A 24,529-nucleotide genomic window follows, 5' to 3' on the forward strand; every position below is an offset into this window, starting at 1 on the left:
ATGGCACCCCACTCCAGTACTCTTGCCTGGAAAATCCCATGGGTGGAGGAGCCTGGTAGGCTGCAGTCCATGGGGTCGCTAACAGTAGGACACGACTGAGCGACTTCACTTTCACTTGTCACTTTGATGCATTGGAGAAGGAAATGGCAACCTACTTCAGTGTTCTTGCCTGGAGAATCCCAGGGATGGGGGAGCCTGGTGGGCTGCCGTCTATGGGGTCACACCGAGTCGGACACAACTGAAGTGACTTAGCAAGTGTAATGAAAATAAAAATTAACAAATGGCAAATAAAAGTGCTTGCACAGCGACGGAAATCATCAACAAAACTAAAAGAAAACCCACACAATAGGAGAAAATATTTGCAAACAATGTGAACAAGTGATTAATCTCCAAAATATACAAACAGCTCATGTAGCTCAACGTGGAAAAAAAAAAAAAATGGCCAGAAGATCTAAAGAGACATTTCTTTAAAGATGACATAAAATGGCTAAAAAGCACATGAAAAGATGCTCAACATCACTAACTACTAGACAAATGCAAATCAAAACTACAATGAGCTATCACCTCACGCTGGGAGAATGGCCATCATCAAAAAGTCTACAAACAATAAATGCTGAAGAGGGTGTGGAAAAAAGGTAACCCTCTTCAATGTTGGTGGGAATGTAAATTAATATAACATTACTATGGCTACCCACTCTAGTAGTATTCTGGTCTAGAGAATTCCATGGACTATACAGGCCATGGGGTAGCAAAAAGTCAGACATGAGTGAGCGACTTTCACTTTCTTTATGGAGAACAGTATGGAGATTCCTTAAAAAAACTAAAAGTAGAGCTACCACATGATCCTGCAATCCCACTTCAGGGCATATGTCTGGAAAAATGTAATTCAAAAGGACACATGCACCCCAACGTTCACTGCAGCTCTATTTGCAATAGCCAGGACATGGAAGCAACCTAAATGTACACCAACAAAGGAATGGATAAAGAAGGTATGGTGTATATATACAATGGAATATTACCCAGCCACATAAAAGAAAATAACAAACTAATATCATTTGCAGCAACATGGATGGACCTAAAGATTATCATACTAAGTGAGGTTAAGTCAGACAGAGAAAGACAAATATCATATGATACTGCTTATACGTGAAATCTAAAAAAATCATACAAATGAACCTATTTACAAAACAGAAATAGAGTCACAGATGTAGAAAACAAACTTAGGGTTATTAAGGACGAAGGGAGGGAGGAATACATTGGGAGATTGGGATTGACATATACATACTACTGTACATAAAACAGACAACTAGTAAGAACCTACATATAACACAGGGAACTCTCTTCAGTACTCGATGATGATCTACATGGGAATAGAATCTAAAGACGACTGGATGTAGGCATATGTATAACTGTCTCACTTTGCTGTACAATAGAAACACAACACTGTAAATCAACTGTACTCCAATTTAAAAAAGTAAAAATTTTTAAAAAGTTCATTTTTTTAAAGTTTTAAAACTGAAAAACTTAACTATGTTATAAAGACTACAATTTCTGCACATCAAAAGACATAAAAAACAACTGGGGAAAATATTTTCAACAAATAAAGCAACTAGCTAACTTCCTTAATATATAAAAAGCTCAATCAGAAGGAAAACAGGAAGGCCTCGGGGGAAAAAAATATAAGACACAAATAGAAATTTCAAAAAAATAGGAAATTCAAATGACTAATAAGCTTATGAAAAAAAGTTCAACTTTACTAACAAGACAAATAAACAAATGAAAACAATTTAGTAATTTTTAACCATCAAGTTAGCCATAAAACTGACAATATTCTAAATATTAAAGAGGCTAAAGTGAGAGCAAAATGGCATTGACCTTATTTGTACGAGTTTAAATTCATACAAAATTTCTAAAAAACAATCTGGCCATGTGAATCAAGAGCATTAAGAGTCATAACCTTTGACACAGTGAATTTCCATTTAGGAATCCACAGGTTTCACATCTGCAGACACAAAAGGCTGATTGTGCAGTTATGTGGGGAAACATGAATGAAACTTGACAGCATTATGCTAAGAAGTCAGACATAAAAGCCACACATTGTATAATTCCTTATAATGACATACACAGAACAGGCAAATCCAAAGAGAGACAAACTAGATTATAGTAAAGGAAGGTTTCTTTGGAAGGACTGATGCTAAAGCTGAAACTCCAGTACTTTGGCCACCTCGTGCGAAGAGTTGACTCATTGGAAAAGACTCTGATGCTGGGAGGGATTGGGGGCAGGAGGAGAAGGGGACGACAGAGGATGAGATGGCTGGATGGCATCACTGACTTGATGGACGTGAGTCTGAGTGAACTCCGGGAGTTGGTGATGGACAGGGCGGCCTGGCGTGCTGAGATTCATGGGGTCGCAAAGAGTTGGACACAACTGAGCAACGGAACTGAACTGAAAGGAAGGTGAGGGTACTGTGAATGACCACTGAAAGGAATATTTCTGTTGGGGTTGAGGGAAATGTTCTAGAATTAGATCATGGTTACATAATTCAGAGAGTATACTAAAACCCACTAAATTATATACTTTAAGATGGTGAATTATATCTCAATTAAAAATTAATATAAAAAGGATATTGAAATAGAACTTGTAGAGATATGGGACAATGATCACACTACATTCAGTAAAAAAAAAAAAATTGAACTATAAAATTATACTTTTATTTCAATACTAGCAACATAGAGAAACCAGATTAACCATACAAATAAATGTGCATAATCTTCTTGAAGGGCAACTCTATACAGGGTGTATGAAGAGCATTTTTAAAATGCATATTCTTTGATCAAGAAATTCCACTTGTAGGAATATATCATGTACATGAACAAAAATGTAGTTGTCAAGGACTTCATCACAGGCTCTAAGAAGACAAAATTAAAGGAACCTCAAAATCAATAGAGTATATCCATATGATAAAATGTGGAAAGATTTTAAATGCTATAGAACCACTGTTGATCAATCATTCAACAATATCAGATACATGAAATAGGGAGAATAATATAAAGATACATTAAATTTAACAATTTTAACATTAACATTAAATTTTAACAAAGAAAACTCAGGGTATAAATGCGTATACTTATATACAATTGAAAAGGATGACATGAAAGGTCAAACTTTGATCATAATCTAAGAAAAAAACATTTAAAAAATCTTCCAGAATAAGGAAAAATGAAAACATAATCTCCTTGTCCTAAAACATGATGAAAAACACCAAGATAAAAATATCAAGGTATTTCCTAAAAGTATTTTCTCAAAGTCTCTAAGTTTAAGGCTAGTCAAGAGTATACATTATCATAAGTCTGTGCCACTCTGAATGTTCAAAGAGCATGTCAAAACTCATTTGTTGAGGACGTAGAGATGGCTAACAAACACATGAAAAGATGCTCAACATCACTCATCATCAAAGAAATGCAAATCAAAACCACTATGAAGTACCATTTCACACCAGTCAGAATGGCTGCGATCCAAAAGTCTACAAGTAATAAATGCTGGAGAGGGTGTGGAGAAAAGGGAACCCTCTTACACTGTTGGTGGGAATGCAAGCTAGTACAGCCACTATGGAGAACAGTGTGGAGATTCCTTAAAAAACTGGACATAGAACTGCCTTATGATCCAGCAATCCCACTGCTGGGCATACACACTGAGGAAACCAGAAGGGAAAGAGACACGTGTACCCCGATGTTCATCGCAGCACTGTTTATAATAGCCAGGACATGGAAGCAACCTAGATGTCCATCAGCAGATGAATGGATAAGAAAGCTGTGGTACATATACACAATGGAGTATTACTCAGCCATTAAAAAGAATACATTTGAATCAGTTCTAATGAGGTGGATGAAACTGGAGCCTATTATACAGAGTGAAGTAAGCCAGAAGGAAAAACACCAATACAGTATACTAACGCATGTATATGGAATTTAGAAAGATGGTAACAATAACCCTGTGTACGAGACAGCAAAAGAGACACTGATGTATAGAACAGTCTTATGGAATCTCTGTGGGAGAGGGAGAGGGTGGGAAGATTTGGGAGAATGGCATTGAAACTTGTAAAATATCATGTATGAAACGAGTTGCCAGTCCAGGTTCGATGCACGATACTGGATGCTTGGGGCTGGTGCACTGGGACGACCCAGAGGGATGGTATGGGGAGGGAGGAGGGAGGAGGGTTCAGGATGGGGAACACATGTATACCTGTGGCGGATTCATTTTGATATTTGGCAAAACTAATACAATTATGTAAAATTTAAAAAAAAAAAAAAAAAAAAACTCATATTTGTTTTGGATTCTTCTATAAGCTTAAGGACAACACTGAAAATATCCTCCAATATAGTATGTTAAGATACTTTTAATGCATTACCTTTCACAGTATTCTTTATATTCCTAAATTCCTTTTCTCATTAAAATTCTAGCAGATTAAACTGGGTACCCAATTATGTATACAACCTCTGTTAAGTTTCCAGGGGTCAGTAAAACTCATACTTTTCATACATCTAAATTCTATTTCCTTTCTTTAAGTCAGCAATCATGTCATCTACTTCTTTGGTAACTCAGACCTCTCGGAGCATCTAGGTTTCTTGCATACAATGGTTACTCCAAACACATGGACACACATGTCTAAAATTTATCCTGGTACACATGCAGAAGAGAAACAGGTTTTAACCTTCTGAGAAGCCAATTAGATATTACAGACAGTGAAATATTCTAAAAATGTTCTACATCTAATCATACAAGGTAATGAGATGCTCATCCAGAACCAGGTACATTGTAATGTGTGCAACATGTGAGGTGCTAAATAAATATTTATTGAAAGAAAATACACATAAGACAGTCCTCAACTCTCCCTTACAGCTATTCTATTACTATGCTAAAAAAAATTTATCCTGTTCTAATCACTCTTTAATTTTTTTTTGTATCTGTCTGCTATGTGTTTGGAAGGAAACTATGTATATACATAAGGGAGTATTTCTAGGTAAATGAGTCAGATTACACATACTAAATTATATATAAAAAAAAATACACATATACTACAATAAAGAGACTAGAAAGAGGGATACAGGTAAGAAGAGAACCAACATCTCAGAAAATGAGATCAGGAGCCAAAAATAGGGGTTAACTCAGTCTATTTGTGGAATAATCTGTTCTTCCAACCATTGGTGCCATGCTGCCACTCCTCCTCTGGCCAAATGAGAATAATGTACAGAAAAAACGAGGCTTCCCTTCTTTAAAAAAATGAGCAGTCACACTTCTACAAGTGAGCATTAGAATTCCAGTTCACAGTAGCCAGCCCCAAAACCTGACATCAACAATCCTGATCAATGACTAGTTCCCAGTTTTTCAGTGTCTTCTCTTAAATATGGACAATGAAAGACCATAATCCATTTGAAGAAAGCCTCCACAAGACCAAGACCAAGAAAAACAAATCAAAAATTGCCCTGAAAGAGACAGGAAATAATGAAGGGGAAAAAACAAAACAAAAAACCTTTTATAAAAAATTGTCTTCATTCCCATTTAAGAAGATAGCACAGTCATAAAAATAAAACAAGAAAAAAAAAAAAACCACGGGAAAGGAAAACTCAAGAAGGAAAAAAAATTCCCAGAAAGGAAAAAATGGCAGAAACAAAAATTTAATGACAAACACAAAATAAAATTGAGGAAAATTCCAAGAAAGTGAATCAAAAAGGAAAAGAGAAAATGAGAAAAAAAATAAAGCAACTTATGAGGATCTACTCAGAAAGTCTAATATCTGAATAAGCGTTTCAGAAAGAGAAAATATAAAAGAAATATAAAAGTTGAGTTTATAAATTGAAAGGCCCATCTAATGTTTAGCACAATGAGTTTAAAAAGACCCTGACTGACATATGCTGTGAAATTTCAGAACTCTAAGGATAGAGAAGAGAGTCTAAAAGCTCTCAGAGAAAAATAAAAGCTCATCCAAAAGAATGGAGAATGGCATCGGTTTCTCAACAGCAGCACTACATGCTAGAGAACAATGAAGTAATGCCTTCAATATTCTTAGGGAAAAATGTTTTCCACCTAGAATTTTATATTTACCTAAACTATCAATCAAATGTGGCAGTAGAATAAACATATTTTCATAATGTAAGGATTCAGAAAAATCACTGCTATGTGTCCTTTGTTAGGAAGTTATTTGTGCATTTACTGTAGCAGGTTGAGGGAAAAAACAATGAAAGAGAAGCCCATGGGATCCAGGAAATAGTGGAGTAGCCAAGGATAGGCATGCAAGTGGCCCAAATTGCAATAGGAGGATACAAGCCATTAGGATGAAAGAATACAGAAAAAAAGGACTCATCAGAATACCTCATTTTTAAAAAAAAAAAAAAAAGGAAAGGAAGAAAAAAGCAGCAGCAGCATATGGTAAAGAAATACAATGCAGGTAAAAAATAAAATCCATTAAAAGGAAGATAAAACATCTGGTAAATAGAATGGCTCCCCAGAGATGTCTCCATCCTCCTTGAAACCTGTGAATATGCTGCCTTGCAGATACAAATGCAAGTTAAGTTAGGATCTTGAGATCAATTATCTGGGTGAGCCCAGTGTAATCACAAGGATCTTGATAAGCGAGACACAGGAGAAGGCGTATGACAATGGAAGCAGAAAGAGAAGCCTGGAAGATCCCACACTATTAATTTTGAAGGTGGAGAATCAGGTCAAGAGCTCAGGTACACAGGTGGTATCTGGAAAGTAGGAAATGCAAGGAAATAGATTCTCCCCTGCAGTGTCTGGTAGGAGGTGCAACCCTGCCAATACCTTCATTTTAGGACTTCTGATGTCGAGATCTGTAAGAGAATACATGTGTATTGTTTAAATCACTAAATTTGTGGTAGTTTGTTACAGCAACCACAGGAAACCAATATAGGGCACCACATGGAGAGAAAGACCACCTAAGAGCACAGATGACAAGTGAGGGACCCCTTGCTAACAGCAGAACCCAGACATGCAAGACAACCATCTTAGATGTTTCAACCCACCCCAGCCCAGGTACCCACTGAATGAAGCTGCGTAAGTGACCTCAGCTGATACAATACAGGGCAGAAGAACCACTCACTTAGCCAAAGAATATAATAATAGTATCAAAATAACAGGCACAGATTTACCCTATCACTTGAAACAACTATAAAACTGGACAATCCACATGAACCAGTGGTTTTCAGACACTGGATATCCAGAAGCATAGGACAATGATCCCTCTAACAGGAGAAGCAAATGTTTTCCTCTATTTGTCCCAGCTTACTGTCTGGAGTGATTCCAGACTGTAATGCAGGGTGGGGTGGATATCCCAGATAAAGCCTGGGTACAGATTAAAGGCATAAAAAGGGAATGATGGACGACAGCTCTCCAGAAAACTATCTGAAGAGATTCACACTTGGGAATGCTCCCACCCTGCAACCCTTTTCAACTGGCACACAGTTCACAGCCTTAAGACACCTTTAAGATTTGTTCAGACATCAGTGCTGCCTAACTGACCAGTTGTTCATTATCCCTATCTCACTACCACACATGATGCCTTCTTTTATGTATCAGTTAAATTCAATTCAGTGGCTCAGTCGCGTCCAATTCTTTGCAACCCCATGGACTACAGCACACCAGACTTCCTCGTATCCTTGCATAAATCATAACAACTGAGTTTTAAATAAATGTGAAAGATACGGTCAGAAATTAACATATCTATGAACAGAGACCAGGATTATTTAAGACCGGCAGTTGGTCTAGGCAGGAGCTTCAGATAGAGCAATAAAGTGCAAATGCGGCATCATTACGTAACAGACAAGAGAGGCTGAAGAGCTGTCACAGAGTACCACCTACAGGACACGAGTGGGAAAACAGCCTAACCTTTGCTCTATCAGACCATCCAAAGGACTGCACTGTTACATCTAATCGCTTCATCAACATCCGCCGGCGGCACTCATATTCACATGAAAGAGCATCGTTGATTCTTTCCAGTTTTTCCTAAAGAAATTGGAAACAAAAATCATAACCTTTAGACTCATTATGCACAGAAAAGAATTTTGAAAATTGTGGTCAATGTTTCCTACTAATTCAAAAGATGGTACTTGATGGTCATTTTGATCCTATAAGACCTAACAGTAAATTGTTTAAATAATAAAGACATTTGCTAGAACATTTATGATAGTCAACAGATATCAAACATGCAAATTAAACTCAACAGTTGTTAGTTTACCTGATCTTCAATCAAACATATTAATTTAAGTGAAAGGTCTATTTGCAAAGTAGTCTGAACCAGTAAGGAAAGAAAATAATAACTTCCCATCTGATTGACAATGAGCTACTATACTTTTCAAATTACCACTATGTTAACATATTGGGCACTGTAAATACTTTTGGTCAATTTTTTTTTAATTAATAATCTGAATGAAGAAACATTAGGACCTACTGTTCTAGAATATCAATCCATTTTAATTCTCCAGTATAAAAAATCTACAAGATGGCACTAAGATCATGGCATCCAATTCCATCACTTCACAGCAAATAGATGGGGAAACAGTGGCTGACTTTATTTTTGGGGGCTCCAAAATCACTCTAGATGGTGACTGCAGCCATGAAATTAAAAGTCGCTTACTCCTTGGAAGGAAAGTTATAACCAACCTAGACTGCATATTAAAAAGCAGAGACATTACTTTGCCAACAAAGGTCCATCTAGTCAAGGCTATGGTTTTTCCAGTAGTCATGTATGGATGTGAGAGTTGGACTATAAAGAAAGCTGAGTGCCAAGAATTGATGCTTTTGAACTGTGGTGTTGGAGAAGACTCTTGCGAGTCCCTTGGAGTGCAAGGAGATCCAACCAGTTTATCCTAAAGGAGATCAGTCCTGGATGTTCACTGGAAGGACTAATGTTGAAGCTGAAACTCCAATACTTTAGCCACCTCATACGAAGAGCTGACTCATTTGAAGAGACCCTGATGCTGGGAAAGAATGAGGGCAGCAGGAGAAGGGGACGACAGAGGATGAGAATGGTTGGATGGCATCACTGACTCGATGGGCATGAGCTTGGGTAGCCTCCAGGAGTTGGTGATGGACAGGGAGGCCTGGTGTGCTGCAGTCCATGGGGGTCACAAAGAGTCGGACACGACTGAGCGACAGAACTGAACTGACAAGACAGCAAGAGATACAGATGTAAAGAACAGACTTTTGGACTATATGGGAAAGGGAGGGCAGGATGATTTGAGAGAAAAGCATTGAAACGTGTATTACCATATGTAAAACAGATGACCAATGTCGGTTCGATGCAGGAAGCAGGGCACTCAAAGCCGGTGTTCTGGGACAACCCAGAGGGATGGAGTGGGGAGTGAAGTGGGGAGGGGGTTCAGGATGGAGGACACATGTGCACCTGTGGCTGATTCATGTCGATGTATGGCAAAAGCCACCACAATATTGTAATTAGCCTTCAATGAAAATAAATGAATTTTTTTTAAAGCAAAAACATATATATAAAAATTTTTTTTAAAGCATGTAAAAATCTAGATGTCCATTCATAAAATTAAGCTATATTAATATAGCTAATTACATAAAACTAATGAAAAAGGGGGGATGCCTTACCGCCTGTTCCAGATTTAAATCAATTTTCAGCAGTGGTTTTCCCACATGATTTTTCTGGACTTTTGAGAGAATATCTTTCACCTAAAATTAAACATAGAAGATTGTGAAAATGTATATCCCCAATTTAAAACAATCTTATTCATGCTTAAAATGTTGTGAATGCCAGAGAATTAATAAAATGTTAACAAGAAATCATTAAAACATACCTTCACATACTAAGGGCTTCCCTGGTGGCTCAGAGGATAAAGTGTCTGCCTGCAATGCAGGAGACCCGGGTTCAATCCCTGGGTTGGGAAGATCCCCTGGAGAAGGAAATGGCAACCCACTCCAGTATTCTTGCCTGGAGAATCCCATGGACAGAGGAGCCTGGCGGGCTACAGTCCACGGAGTCGCAAAGAGTTGGACACGACTGAGCAACTTCACCTCACATACTAAGAAAGATTTTCACTACAATGCAGAGTATCTTCCTCAAGGAAGCAAGTTACATTAATCCAAGCTATAGCACACCTTTTCCAGAGTAAGAAATCACGTACATGGACAACTGAAGTAACTACCAAAAGACTTTATTATGAGAATCTAAGTTTCGTGTGAAATAAATTCATATTCTTAGGACAGCACACTCTTACATCCTGACAAAAAATAAATAAAACCTTTGCTGAGTAGGTTGCATGTGTTAGTCACTCAGTCGTGTCTGACTCTCTCCAACCCCACGGATTACAGCCCACCAGGCCTCTCTGTCCATGGGATTCTCCAGGGGATCTTCCTGACCCATGGATCGAACCCAGATCTCCTGCATTGCAGGCAAATACTTCACCATCTGAGCCACCAAGGAAGCCCTGAATATGTTGGTTTTACTCAATTAAATATTTTGTACACATTCCATTGTTTACCAAGACAATGAAAGAATAAGACCTCAATTAGTCACCATACAGCACATTTCATCACTTTTGCAAAGCCACTGATTTGATTTGAAACATTTTTATTTTTGGTGAACAAGATTTAGACATTTGTTTTTGCTTTAGCAATATCAGAAGTCATTCAAACAGGATGAAATATATACAGTTGCTTAGTTTATAATATAATAGAGAAAATAGGAACAGGTCACATTTGAGGAGTATGAAGCTTAATGTTGGGGGATCTCTTTTCAAAAAGAATTAAAAATTATGAACAAAAAATTAGCTTGGAAATTGGTAGTGGTAATGCAAAGTGGCTGTTAAGTGGTGGGTACATGGCTTCTTTTGAGAATGATGGAAATGGTCTAAAATTAGATTTTGATGATGATGTACTCTGTAAATAAAATCCACTGAATTGTACACCTTAAATAGGCATACTTTATGGCACTTCAATTGTATCTTTTGGATCAGTATGCGGATGCACTGGAAGATTAGGAAGAGTCTAGAAATCTGTCTCAATCTGAAACAGCCCCAGGTATTAGGCAACCCCAGATAATTCTTAATCCAGAGAAACAAATTCTGAAGAGCAATTTATGAACTACAGAACAATATTCTTGAGCTGGGATTCATTGACTTATTTTTTGGTTTGCTAGTTCTAAAAACAAAACAAAACTTTTTAATACTGTGTTTTTATCTTAATGATACTAAAATTCTCTTACATTCATTAAGACGAATCTTGTTTTCAGCTCATAAATTATCAGTGTAAAAGAGTACTTTATTCAAGAACATAGTTTAAAACAGCAAGTCTAAAAAGAGTTTTAGTATCTATTCTTGAGGGTGAAAATTTTCTTTTCCTTGAAAAATGAATCCTGTATTATTCTCCTAGAGGACTCCTATAAAACCTAGAAATTAGGCTAGAATTTGGCCTGCAGGGGCAGTATTCTCTCTAATTTATGCCTTGACTGGGAATGAGGATAGTTTTATAATTGAAAAAAAAAAAAATTCAAAAGCTAGAGATATCATTTTGTTGTTGTTAATTACTTGTTAGTTAATTGGTTGTTCTTAGTTGTTCTTAATTACTCCATCAAGGTACTCATTCATTTATTAACTATACAACAAACATTTCCTAAATACTTATCCATCAGATATTGCAGATTTCTTTGCTCACTGCCAAAGACAATCATACTGAAATTTTATTAACAGCATCCATTAAAAAGAAATTTAGTTCCCCTTTAAAGAAAAACTCTACTTCTTTCATTATACTATAATTCAACCTTGGTTAGAAACCGGACCCTTAACTTTGCAGAGAGATTTCTATCAGAGCAAACAGCAAACTTTCAGAAAGCCTAGCACTTCCTCATTAAGATCTGATTCCTGAATACTGCTGCTGCTAAGTTGCTTCAGTCATCTCCAACTCTGTGCAACCCCGCAGAGAGCAGACTACCAGGCTCCCCCATCCCTGTGATTCTCCAGGCAAGAATACTGGAGTGGGTTGCCATTTCCTTCTCCAATGCAGAAAAGTGAAAAGTGAAAGTGAAGTCACTCAGTCGTGTCTGACTCTTGGAGAACCCATGGACTGCAGCCCACCAGGCTCCTCCATCCATGGGTTTTCCAGGCAAGAGTACTGGAGTGGGGTGCCACTGCCTTCTCCCTCATGAATACTAGTAATAGGCAAATAAAGTCAAAAGCATACTATTTAGTTTTACATGAAAAATTTAGCTTTACACGAAGATAATTGTCTATTAGAATGTATATCTTGTACTTAAAGGAAATACAGTTGATTCTTGAACAACATGGGTTTGAATTATGCTGGTTTGCCTCTACATTAATTTTTTTCACTAAATACAATTACAGTACCATCCGATCTATAGGTGGTTGAATTTACAAATACCAACTGAAGATACAGAGGCCAACTGTGAGGTTGTATGTTAATTACTGACTCCACAGAGGATCAGCATCCCTAACCCACACAGTATTCAAGGGTCAACTGTATTTTCATCCTTAATACATGTACAGGAGCTTTCCTGGTGGCTTAGAGGTAAATAATTTGCCTGTCAATGCAAGAGACACAGGTTTGATCCCTGATCCACAAAGATCCCACACGCCATGGAGCACCTAAGCCCGTGCAACACAACTATTGAGCCCATGCTAGAGCCCATGCTCCACAACAAGAGGCCACCACAATGAGAAGCCTGTGTACCACAATAAGGCTGCATGCCACAACCAGGGAATAACCCCCGCTCTCCAAAACCAAAGAAAAGCCTGCGCAGCAACGAAGACCCAGCACAGCCAAAAATAAAAAAATAAAAGTTAATACATTTGCTGTTGTTGTTCAGTCACCAAGCCATGTCTGACTCTTTGCAACCCCATGGACTAAAGCATGCCAGCGTCCCTGTCCCTCACCATCTCCCAGAGTTTACATGTTAGCATTTAATTGAATTTGGGGGAAATAAAAAATAAAACAAATACAATACCTTTGATTCCACTTGGTTTAGCGTAAGCGGAATGTCAGAAGTTGTTGACTTGGGAATCCCAAGGGTATCGCAGATAGCTTGAACTTCCTGATAAATTTCACTATTTTTATCTAATTGAGAATTTTTACACTTCTTGTTCTGTAGTATCTGTAAAGCTTGAAGCTCTGTACTTAAAAATACTACAATAAAAAAAGGGAAAAACAAATAATGTTAAAATGCACAAGAATGCTTTAAAAATCCCACTCGTGGGTATACATGCAAAGGAGCTGAAGTGAGGATCTCAAAGAGGTCTTCACTACCATATTCATTGCTGCACTGTTCATAATAGCCAAGATATGGAAACAACCTAAGTGTCCTTCAACAGCTGAATGGATAAAGAGAATGTGGAATGTGTATACAATGGAATATTACCCAGCTTTAAAAAGAAAGGAATCCAGTCATTTGTGACAACATGGATGAACCTGGAAAATGCAAAGTGAGACAAGCCAGAAGAAAGACAAATACTAATGATTCCATCTTTATGGGGTATCTAAAACTCCTAACACAGAAAGTAGAATGGTGGTCACCAATCTAGGGAAGAAACAGGATATTTGTTAAATACAAATTTCTGAAGAACTGGCAATCCATTTTACTGAAGTTTCAAAATCAGAGGGATCTTGGCACAGTCCTCATAAGCAAAGTTTGACACATATTAGTTACATAAGATGAATAAGTCCTAGAGATCTACTTTACAGCATAATAATACTGTATTATATTCAGTTAACAGTTTCATTGTAACAGTTTATAGTTAACAATACTGTGTTTTATACTTAAAGATTTGCTAAGACAGTAAATCTTACATTGAGTATTCTTCTCACAAAAAGAAATAATAAAGAGGGCAGAAGGAAATTTTTAAAAAGGGCAGAAGGAAATTTAAAAAATAGTGCCTATTCACAGAGTCTAAAGTCTAGTAGGAGGGACCCATCAGTAAAAGAACAACATTAAAATCTTAAGCATGTATAAAGCTGAAAAATTACTCTCCCTCTGATACGCAGAGCTCAAGCCAAGGGAGAATGTATAGCTTTAAGTGAAGGATAAGCAGATAGAGCAATCTGTAAAACTGCCTTTAGGATAGACCACTCCAGACTGTTCACAAGTCCTTTCAGTCACCATTTCATCCTTTCAACAGTCATCTTTCTAAAAATTACTCAAAAATCTTAGATGGAAAAAATAAAACAAAATGCTAACCGACTCTCACATACTGAGAAGTAAAAGGAAGTGGCCAGAGAGCAGCGTGTGGAGGTGGGGGTATAATAGGTAAAGGCACAAACCTCCAGTTAGAAAAGAAATAAGCCTAAGGGATGTAATATAAAATACAAAGCATACAGTCAATAATATTGTAATAACTTTTTATGGAAACAGATGGTTACTAGACTTACCACAGTGACCATTTCACAACATATGCAAAGGTCAAATCACTATGTGGTACACCTGAAACTAACATAATATTTATATGAACTATATTTCAATTAAAAAAAATTGTTTTAAATAGTAAAAAAAAAAAAAAAAAAACCATCATTTTGAAAAGCAAAAAATTAAATCATTAGTCTTTTTTAAATTAACTTTCAGAACAATAAAGGCAGATATTGGGGGTTCATTTGTTTTCATTTCAGTTAAATTTATACACACACAATTTAATACAATAGTTTCAACTTCAGTTGAGCAGGAAAAGATACCTGAGAAACTGTTTAAAAGTACAAGTACAAGGGTTCCACCCTTAGAGATTCTGAACCAGAATATCTGAAGTACAATTTGGGAATCTGTGGTTTTAGACCCAAGGTGATTCTCATGGACAGGATTGAGAGCCACTAATTTAAGGTTTTTCCATGTAATCTACACATAATAGTCTAAGGAATCCACAAAAAGTTAAGGCCAATACATATCAAACTTTGCTTATGACGACTATGCCAATGTCCCTCTGATTTTAAAACTTCATTAAAACAGATCACCGTTCTCCAAAAATTTTTATTTTGGAACCACAGCTGAAGTCTGTCTTTGTTCTACAGAAACATGTTGTACATAAGAGCACAAACAAGAGTTTAGTCTAGTATTTCAAGTGCTAATCCACGCAGATGGACAATAATACTGTGATAACTCTTCTTCCCATACAGATTCTCAGACTTCCCACCCCAAAGCAATCACCAATGTTAGTTTCTGGGTATCTTTTTAGGCATATATGTATATGTATATTTAGTATATGTTTCTACCATCTATACACTTTTATTTCTATTACAGAAACAAGAGTATACATCTTCTGTGTATTTCTTTACCAATATATTTTAGATTTCATTCCATATTTACACATTTTATCTACTCTCATTCTAAAGGCTCTATTATGGTATCAGGGTGGCATGACACCACCCTTATGGCAGAAAGTGAAAAAGAACTAAAGGGCCTCCTGATGAAAGTGAAAGAGGAAAGTGAAAAAGTTGGCTTAAAGCTCAACATTCAGAAAACTAAGATCATGGCATCTGGTCCCATCACTTCATGGGAAATAGATGGGGAAACAGTGGCAGACTTTATTTTGGGGGGCTCCAAAATCACTCTAGATGGTGACTGCACCCGTGAAATAAAAAAAGACGCTTACTCCTTGGAAGGAAAGTTATGACCAACCTCCCCCTTCTCCTCCTCCTAAGTTGCTTCAGTCATGTCCGATTCTGTGCGACCCCATAGATGGCACCCCACCAGGCTCCGCTGTCCCTGGGATTCTCCAGACAAGAGCACTGGAGTGGGTTGCCATTTCCTTCTCCAGTGCATGAAAGTGAAAAGTGAAAGTGAAGTCGCTCAGTCGTGTCCGACTCTTAGCGACCCCATGGACTGCAGCCCACCAGGCTCCTCCGTCCATGGGATTTTCCAGGCAAGAGTACTGGAGTGGGGTGCCATTGAGCATATTAAAAAGCAGAGACATTACTTTGCCAACAAAGGTCCATCTAGTCAAGGCTATGGTTTATCCAATAGTTACGTATGGATGTGAAAGTTGGACAGTAAAGAAAGCTGAGCACCATAGAATTGATGCTTTTGAACTGTGGTATTGGAGAAGACTCTTGAGAGTCCCTTGGACTGCAAGGAGATCCAACCAGTCCATCTTAAAGGAGATCAGTCCTGGGTGTTCATTGGAAGGACTGATGTTGAAGCTGAAACTCTAATACTTTGGCCACGTGATGTGAAGAGCTGACTCATTTGAAAAGACCCTGATGCTGGGAAAGACCAAAAGGCGGGAGAAGGGGATGACAGAGGATGAGATGGTTGGATGGCATCACTGACTCGATGGACATGAGTTTGAGTAAACTCTGGGAGTTGGTGATGGACAGGGAGGCCTGGTGTACTGCAGTCCATGGGGTTGCAGAGTCGAACACGACTGAGCTACTGAACTGAACTGATCATGGTATCACTCGAAGATGTACTATTTCTATTTAACAACTATAAACAATGCAATAATGAACATTCTTTTCATATATCTTGGTACACTCAGTATGAACTAGTAGTCACTGAACTGCCAGTTTAAAAAACAGGTGAATTTTACCTGTGTTACTGAAAATTTGCCTTTCCAAAAGATGGTCCCAATTATTCTCCCACCACACTTCAATACCTGTAAGTAGCATATGAGAATGCTTACTTACGACTTTTTTTTTCCTGGTATTTGCTAGCCTAGTAAATGAAAAATGTTTTCTTTTTTTTGCAACTCTAACTTTGTGCATCTTTAAATGTTTAGAAGCAATTTTTTTAAAAACTTTTTTCTATAGGATGCCATTTCATGCCTTATGTACTTTACATATTTTCCCAGTGAATTTTTATCTTTATAAAAGCTCTTCACATAGTAAGGAATTTCGCCCTTTTAGTGGTACACATAATGCCAACAATTCTAAGAACATGCCACTTATTAAAGCAGTATGTTTTAAAGGTATTAAAACTAAAAGATGAAACAGATGCTGGTAAGATTGCTAAAAGGTTATAATCTTTCTGGAACAAAATATGGCTATATAATTTTTTTTTAATGTTCATAACCTTTGTCTAAGTAAAAGCAACCAAGAATATGAACAAAGTAATTAACTTAAAATATAAAAAATCCAAATACCTCTAAATTTGAAATCTATTAAATAAAAATGTCCATAGTATAGAAAGCTATGTAGCCAATTTAAATTATTTCTTCAAAAAATACTGATTGGAAAATAGATACATTAAATGAAAAAGAGGAAGAGCAAGAATTACACATGTAACAAATCTCAATCTTAAACGTGTGTACAAAGGAAAAAGAAGGAAAAGGAAATACACTGAAAAGTTATTCATGACTCTCTCTGGGGAGTGAAACGATAAATTATTTTTTTTACATATTTATCTACTTTGTAAGATTCCTATGATGAGAATGTAACTTCCCAACAAGTAACATGAAATTTACTATTCTAAGTATACAGTGGCATTAAGTACATTCACATAGCTGTATAACCATCACCACCATCCATCTCCAGAACTTTCTCATTTTCCTTAACTGAAACTCTGTACTCATTTACACTAATTCTCCCTACACTAATTCTCCATTTCACCCTACCTCTCAAGCATGTATTTTTATAAATCAGAAAAAAAAAAAAACTATACCAACCTCTCTTATAGTTCCTCTATACTTTACTTGGATCAGAAACTTACAGTACTATTATTGCTGAGCTTCTTAGAAGCAAAGGCAAGAAGGGAAACATGATTTACATATTTCTCATTGACTAATATAAAGAGTACGCAAGTTCCTCATGGCCAGTGCTTCTTAGCTTCCTTTTGTCCCAGTACACTTATGGGTTATTGTGCCCTACCATTAATAATGGTTCATTAAATCAGTGACTCAGACTGAATGGGAGGAAGACAAGGAAAGAGTGTTAAACGGGGGCACATAATCGGAGAAGGCGATGGCACCCCACTTCAGTACTCTTGCCTGGAAAATCCCATGGACGGAGGAGCCTGGTAGGCTGCAGTCCATGGGGTCACTGGGAGTCGGACACGACTGAGCGACTTCACTTTCACTTTCCACTTTCATGCACTGGAGAAGGAAATGGCAACCCACTCCAGTATTCTTGCCTGGAAAATCCCAGGGACGGGGGAGCCTGGTGGGCTGCCGTCTATGGGGTCGCACAGAGTCGGACACGACTGAAGTGACTTAGCAGCAGCAGCAGCAACAATGTTTATTCTCCCCAACGCACAAGATAATTCAACTGTTGAGATTTTGATCATCACCACTAAACATATAAACATGATTTATGCTCTAATGAAACTAACATCTTAACACTAGAGCATAAAGGAATAGATCATGTGCATCTTTTTATAAATGGTACAACCTAAAATAACAGAAATCTTCAATAATAGAAGATGTTAGAAAAATTCTTTCAAGAGATCACTGTTAGTAGACCTTTCAAAATAGCGTGAAATTAAACTAACTAAATTCCCAAAAAATTTAAGGGACTCAATATAAACAAATGCATCTGTTATTTATAGTAATTGTTTAGATATAGGATAATCTGTACTCCAAATTCATCCCTGATGAAAAACAGGCCACATGCACTAGAATTCAAGTGGCACAAGGGCACAATTTTCTTTTAAACTGATATATCCCTAATGCTTAGAGCAGTTTCTAATACAATAAAAAGTGATCAATAAATTTTCTGAACTATCACTAAGTGCCTATCATCTAATAATTTGCTTAGCAGCCTAATTTCTGAGAGTTTTAACATTAAACAGGACTTTGGAGATCACCACTTTAGCCAACTAGTCATAAATGTCAAGGGATGAATTAGGTGAAGGAAAAACTGCTAAAGTACGAGTCATAAACACAGGGTAATCTATACTGGCCAAATAAATTATAAGTGTTATGGAAATCTTAGCGAGTACATCAGTAGAATTTACCCTACATTTATACAAATATCTGAGTCAGTTTCACATTTTAAGCCAAATATTAAAACCTTTCTAATACACAAAATGTCTAATGCTTCATTAATTATAGTTCATAAATCTTGACTTGAAAATAACACAAACCAGATCAAACACAGGCATTTAAACTGTTCAAAGAAATATAACTTACACAGTAGTTTCAAACAATCATCCTTCTTTTTTAAGCGATCTTTAATATCTCCAGATATGAGTACAGAATATGGACATGCCATTTCTTTTAAAAAGCCACTTATCTCAAGCTGGAAGCTTTCTAGATCATCTCTCCCTTTAAAAAAGAAGGGGCATAAAACATTTACTAAATATTTATCATATAGTCTGATACTATCAAATCTACTAGTTGATTTTAATTTTATATCAATTCTAAATTTTCCCTTCAACATTAAATCCTTAAATGTGTGACCAAAAATAACATTAGGTAAGCTTAGGTTAAAGTAACCAAAACATATTTCTACATATAGAAAGTGACACTTAAATTCAAGAACATAAGTATCTAATCATGAAATTATAAATCTTGTTATATTTAAATCTCTGATAAGTATCTTCCAAAGGGCTTTCCATAAAAGCAGATAAAATGGAAATATTTTATGTCAGTAACTGAAATATTATAGCATTATTATGGCTATAATTATTAATTGGCTTCAGAGCAAATGATCCATTTCTATTGTATTTCTATGGATTCAGATAATAAATGCAATCATCTAATTAAACCTCAGCACTTGTCCTTCTTTCATAATCGAATTATGTGGAAACTTGTGTCATCAGTTCTGAATGCAGCTTATTTTACTTTACTTCAGGTGAATTCTATTCGATTTGGCAAGGAAAAAAAAAAAAACAATTTGAAAAGTAAGAATAGCATCAGAAGGGAATGCTACTTTTATCTTCTAGCAAATGCCCAACACATTTTTATTTTCTATCAAAGACCCACAAGAATTCCAGCTACCAACAGTAATGAATTAAACAAAACTTGTAAACTAGCAGAGGAATTTTTTATAAATGTATTCCTATGTGAATTCATGTCCTGAGTTATAGGTTTGGTAATATAACTTAAATTAGGGATTACATATACTTTACAGGAAAAAAAAAAAACAAAAACCTTAATTCCAAAAAAGAAGTATTCAAAAGCTAAACTTTTTAATAACCAAATTCAATACTAAGTTCAAGACAGCAGATAAACAATAATTATTTATAATTTTGTATAAATTTAAGAAATAATTTTGGGTTAATCAATATGAAATTAAATTGAGAGATATTTAAATCACATACTGAAGTTCTTTGTATTAATGACTTTTCTTTGTACAGTGAGCACATTATAGATAAAACTGTAAATCATAACTTATCATATAATTTTACTAGTAAACAGAAAAACAAAACTAAATGGCAATACCAGCTGAAGTGATACTTTCTTCCAAGTTGCACAGTGATTTTATTTGCGAGCTTAACCAAACACAGAGCTCTGAAAATTCAGGTGAAGACAGTCCACTCTCTGCTGCCTTTGTAAGCGCTTGCTCTTCTAACAGTGGTCCCTTATACCTAAAAAAGAAAATATAAAAGATTAAAACAATAAGCAAAACCCTAATACATGTAATACTTTTTAATCAAAGTCTGTTGCCTGTCTTTGTGAATAAAATATTCTTGGAACACAGACAATAAATGTATCCATGTATCCGACTGTTTCCCTATATTCTGGTTTGTTATAAAAATAGTTTGCTGGTTTCCGCTCTACATAATTAACATTTGATTTTTTTGTTTTAAAGTTTTTTAGTAAAATTATCAACCTATTTTAAGATAAATATTACACATAACAAAGTCAAACAGAGTAATAACTATATTAGTTACAGGAACAAGAAAAAAGTAACAGTTAAATAAACTGTGGAAAATTCTGAAAGAGAAGGGAATACCAGACCACCTGATCTGCCTCTTGAGAAATTTGTATGCAGGTCAGGAAGCAACAGTTAGAACTGGACATGGAACAACAGACTGGTTCCAAATGGGAAAAGGAGTACGTCAAGGCTGTATATTGTCACCCTGTTTATTTAACTTACATGCAGAGTACATCATGAGAAACATTGGACTGGAAGAAACACAAGCTGGAATCAAGATTGCCGGGAGAAATATCAATAACCTCAGATATGCAGATGACAGCACCCTTATGGCAGAAAGTGAAGAGGAACTCAAAAGCCTCTTGATGAAGGTGCAAGTGGAGAGTGAAAAAGTTGGCTTAAAACTCAACATTCAGAAAACGAAGATCATGGCATCCGGTCCCATCACTTCATGGGAAATAGATGGGGAAACAGTGGAAACAGTGTCAGACTTTATTTTTCTGGGCTCCAAAATCACTGCAGATGGTGACTGCAGCCATGAAATTAAAAGATGCTTCCTCCTTGGAAGGAAAGTTATGACCAACCTAGATAGCATATTCAAAAGCAGAGACACTACTTTGCCAACAAAGGTTCGTCTAGTCAAGGCTATGGTTTTTCCTGTGGTCATGTATGGATGTGAGAGTTGGACTGTGAAGAAGACTGAGCGCCGAAGAATTGATGCTTTTGAACTGTGGTGTTGGAGAAGACTCTTGAGAGTCCCTTGGACTGCAAGGAGATCCAACCAGTCCATTCTGAAGGAGATCAGCCCTGGGATTTCTTTGGAAGGAATGATGCTAAAGCTGAAACTCCAGTACTTTGGCCACCTCATGCGAAGAGTTGACTCATTGGAAAAGACTCTGATGCTGGGAGGGATTGGGGGCAGGAGGAGAAGGGGACGACAGAGGATGAGATGGCTGGATGGCATCACAGACTCGATGGACGTGAGTTTGAGTGAACTCCGGGAGTTGGTGATGGACAGGGAGGCCTGGCGTGCTGCGATTCATGGGTTCGCAAAGAGTTGGACACCACAGAGTGACTGATCTGATCTGAACAGTTAAAGGGGAATGGATGCAAATTTTAAATTTAAAAACTTAAAGCCAAAGAGGACATATGAGATTATTTTACTCTTAACCATTTCTTTTATAAGTTTATACTTTTAAACATTGCTACAAAGTGTATTTGAATAGAACCTTAAATTTTCAAAGCACTTTTACATATTATCTTCATTGAATTTGGTATCAGTTTTCTTTCATTGTTCTTAGTGTACCTGAGCTTTTTTTCCCCCCCGTTACAAACTTATAAGTTTTAGCACATTTGCTGAGTTTTAGCCCACTGCAGTTATTTTTCATTTGATAATCAAATTGTCCTATCTCTGATTAGTGGGAGCCCATTCATGTTAGTCAATGAGTTCTCTGACTAGTTCCCAGAATTCTTTGAATATTTTTCTTGCTCTCGATGACAATATGTTCTTGCCTTTTACCTGCAACTGGCCATTTCTCCAAGAAGCCCTGATTCTCTTCAATGGTATTTACTTAAGAGTACATAATCTGGCAGTAAAGGTTAGTCACAGCAACTGTACCTTTTTAAGAGAAATTACATCAGGAGTTCACACTGCTATTTTCAATTCAGATTTAGAATTATAGGGTTTTTACCTATTTTGCTTTACATTTTAATCTATTTTTCTCTTACAATGAAAATTCTGGTTTCTTATGACATTTATAGAATCTTAGTATGGCAACCCACTCCAGCATTGTTGCCTGAAAAATGCTATGGACAAAGGAGCTGGTGGACTACAGTTCATGAGGGTCGCAAAGAGTCGGACACAACTCAGAGACTAAACAACAACAAATATAAAAATAAATATAAATTACATAGTTTCAGAGTAAAAAAAACAGTATTACTAATAAAATTACTGAAAACAATTTATATTTTTATTTCTAGAAACCATTCCAGTTCAGTTGCTCAGTCGTGTCTGACTCTTTGCGACCCCATGAACCAGAGCACTCCAGGCCTCCCTGTCCATCACCAACTCCCAGAGTTTACTCAAACTCATGTCCATCGAGTCTGTGATGCCATCCAGCCATCTCCTCCTCTCTCGTCCCCTTCTCCTCCTGCCCTCAATCTTTCCCAGCATCAAGGTCTTTTCAAATGAGTCAGCTCTTAGCATCAGGTAGCCAAAGTATTGGAGTTTTAGCCTCAACATCAGTCCTTCCAATGAACACCCAGGACTGATTTCCTTTAGGATGGACTGGTTGGATCTCCTTGCAGCCCAAGGGACTCTCAAGAGTCTTCTCCAACACCACAGTTCACAAGCATCAATTCTTCAGTGTATAGAAAAACAATTTCTTTCCATGTGATTAAATACTACACAATATATTGACAGATTTTTTTCATTTTGCTTTTTTTAAAGAGATTTGTCTTTTTACGTTTTGATTTCATTCTAGGTTTGCTTTATCATTATGTAAAACATTTATATGGCTTCAATGTCAAAAACTACACATAGTGCGTTCAGACAAATCTAGCTTATAAACTTAATGCTCTTCCCTCTGCTCTGTTTCCTCCCTTCCTCACAGGAAATCACATGTACTAATTTGGGGGTGTCAAACCATGTTTTAAAATATACATATACATGCACACATGCACACACCACACACACGTTGAGTGCTTAGTCACTCAGTTGCATCTGACTCTTTGCTACCCCATGGGCTGTAGCCCACCAGGCTCTTCTGTCAATGGGATTTCCAGATACGAATACTGGAGAAGGTGACCATTTCCTTCTCCAGGGATCTTCCTGACTCAGGGATCAAACCCACATCTCCTGAGGCTCCTGCATTGGCAGGCGGATTCTTTACCACTGCGCTACCTGGTGAGTCCACACATGCATGCGCACACACAAATATGTATTTGTTTAGATAAAAGGCAGCCTACTATCTACTGTTTTATTCCTTTTTTTAACATATATACATGTACACACATATCTATATATATAAGAAATCAGAGATATTATTCAATCATATTTATGGTTGTATAGTACTCCACTGTCTGGATGTACCATATTTTATTTGCTATCCCCCTGTTTTTTTGTAGTGCTCTATTATCAAAAATTAGGCAAATAAAAAAAATTGGGCAAATTTTTGTCACTGTGTATCTGGGATAGATTCCTAGAGGTGCAATTGTTGGACCAAAGGGTAAATGCATATGTAACTTTGCTGGATACTATAAAGTTTTCCTATACAAGGATTATACAATTAAAATACAAGAATATCCATTATCCATAACTCACCAAAGCTGCCAAACATTTGGATTGTTGACCATATGGTTTTCTCAATATAGTTTTAATTTACATTTCTCTTATGGCAAGACTATACCCTTTTCATACGTTTAAAGGCCATTTGCATTTCTTTTTCTCTAAATTCTCTGGTCATATCTTAGGAAGGGTTTTTTCAAGTCCCCATTTTGCAGATAAGAAATTAGGGCTTATTGAAGTTAGGATACCTGCCTTATGCAGCAGGCTAGAGGAATATTACAATCATCCACTCTTTACAGTAATGCTTTTAAGTTAATATTATCTTAATTCTGGCTTCCCAGGTGGCGCTAGTGGTAAAGAACCGGCCTGCCAAGGAAGCAGACATAAGAGACGTGGGTGCACTCCCTGGGTCAGAAAGATCTTCTGGAGAAGGAAATGGCAACCCACTTCAATATTCTTGC

At 36.8% G+C, this 24,529-nt stretch overlaps 1 protein-coding gene across 3 annotated transcripts in view; it reads right to left on the reverse strand.

The window, feature by feature from the left end:
* The window catches only part of FAM98B (family with sequence similarity 98 member B), a 73,467-nt gene that overhangs the window by 6,485 nt on the left and 42,453 nt on the right, over positions 1-24,529 (reverse strand). For all 3 annotated transcript variants that reach the window (XM_044925232.2, XM_025295943.3, XM_044925233.2), the window contains 5 exons: positions 20,347-20,492; positions 19,093-19,227; positions 12,996-13,174; positions 9,629-9,709; positions 7,904-8,020 (listed from right to left, as the gene is read on the reverse strand). In XM_044925232.2, the coding sequence (XP_044781167.1) occupies positions 7,904-8,020; positions 9,629-9,709; positions 12,996-13,174; positions 19,093-19,227; positions 20,347-20,492 (658 nt within the window). The remainder of the gene's footprint in view (positions 1-7,903; positions 8,021-9,628; positions 9,710-12,995; positions 13,175-19,092; positions 19,228-20,346; positions 20,493-24,529) is intronic.

This window comes from Bubalus bubalis, chromosome 11 (assembly GCF_019923935.1).
Source record: "Bubalus bubalis isolate 160015118507 breed Murrah chromosome 11, NDDB_SH_1, whole genome shotgun sequence".
Lineage (NCBI taxonomy): Eukaryota > Metazoa > Chordata > Mammalia > Artiodactyla > Bovidae > Bubalus > Bubalus bubalis.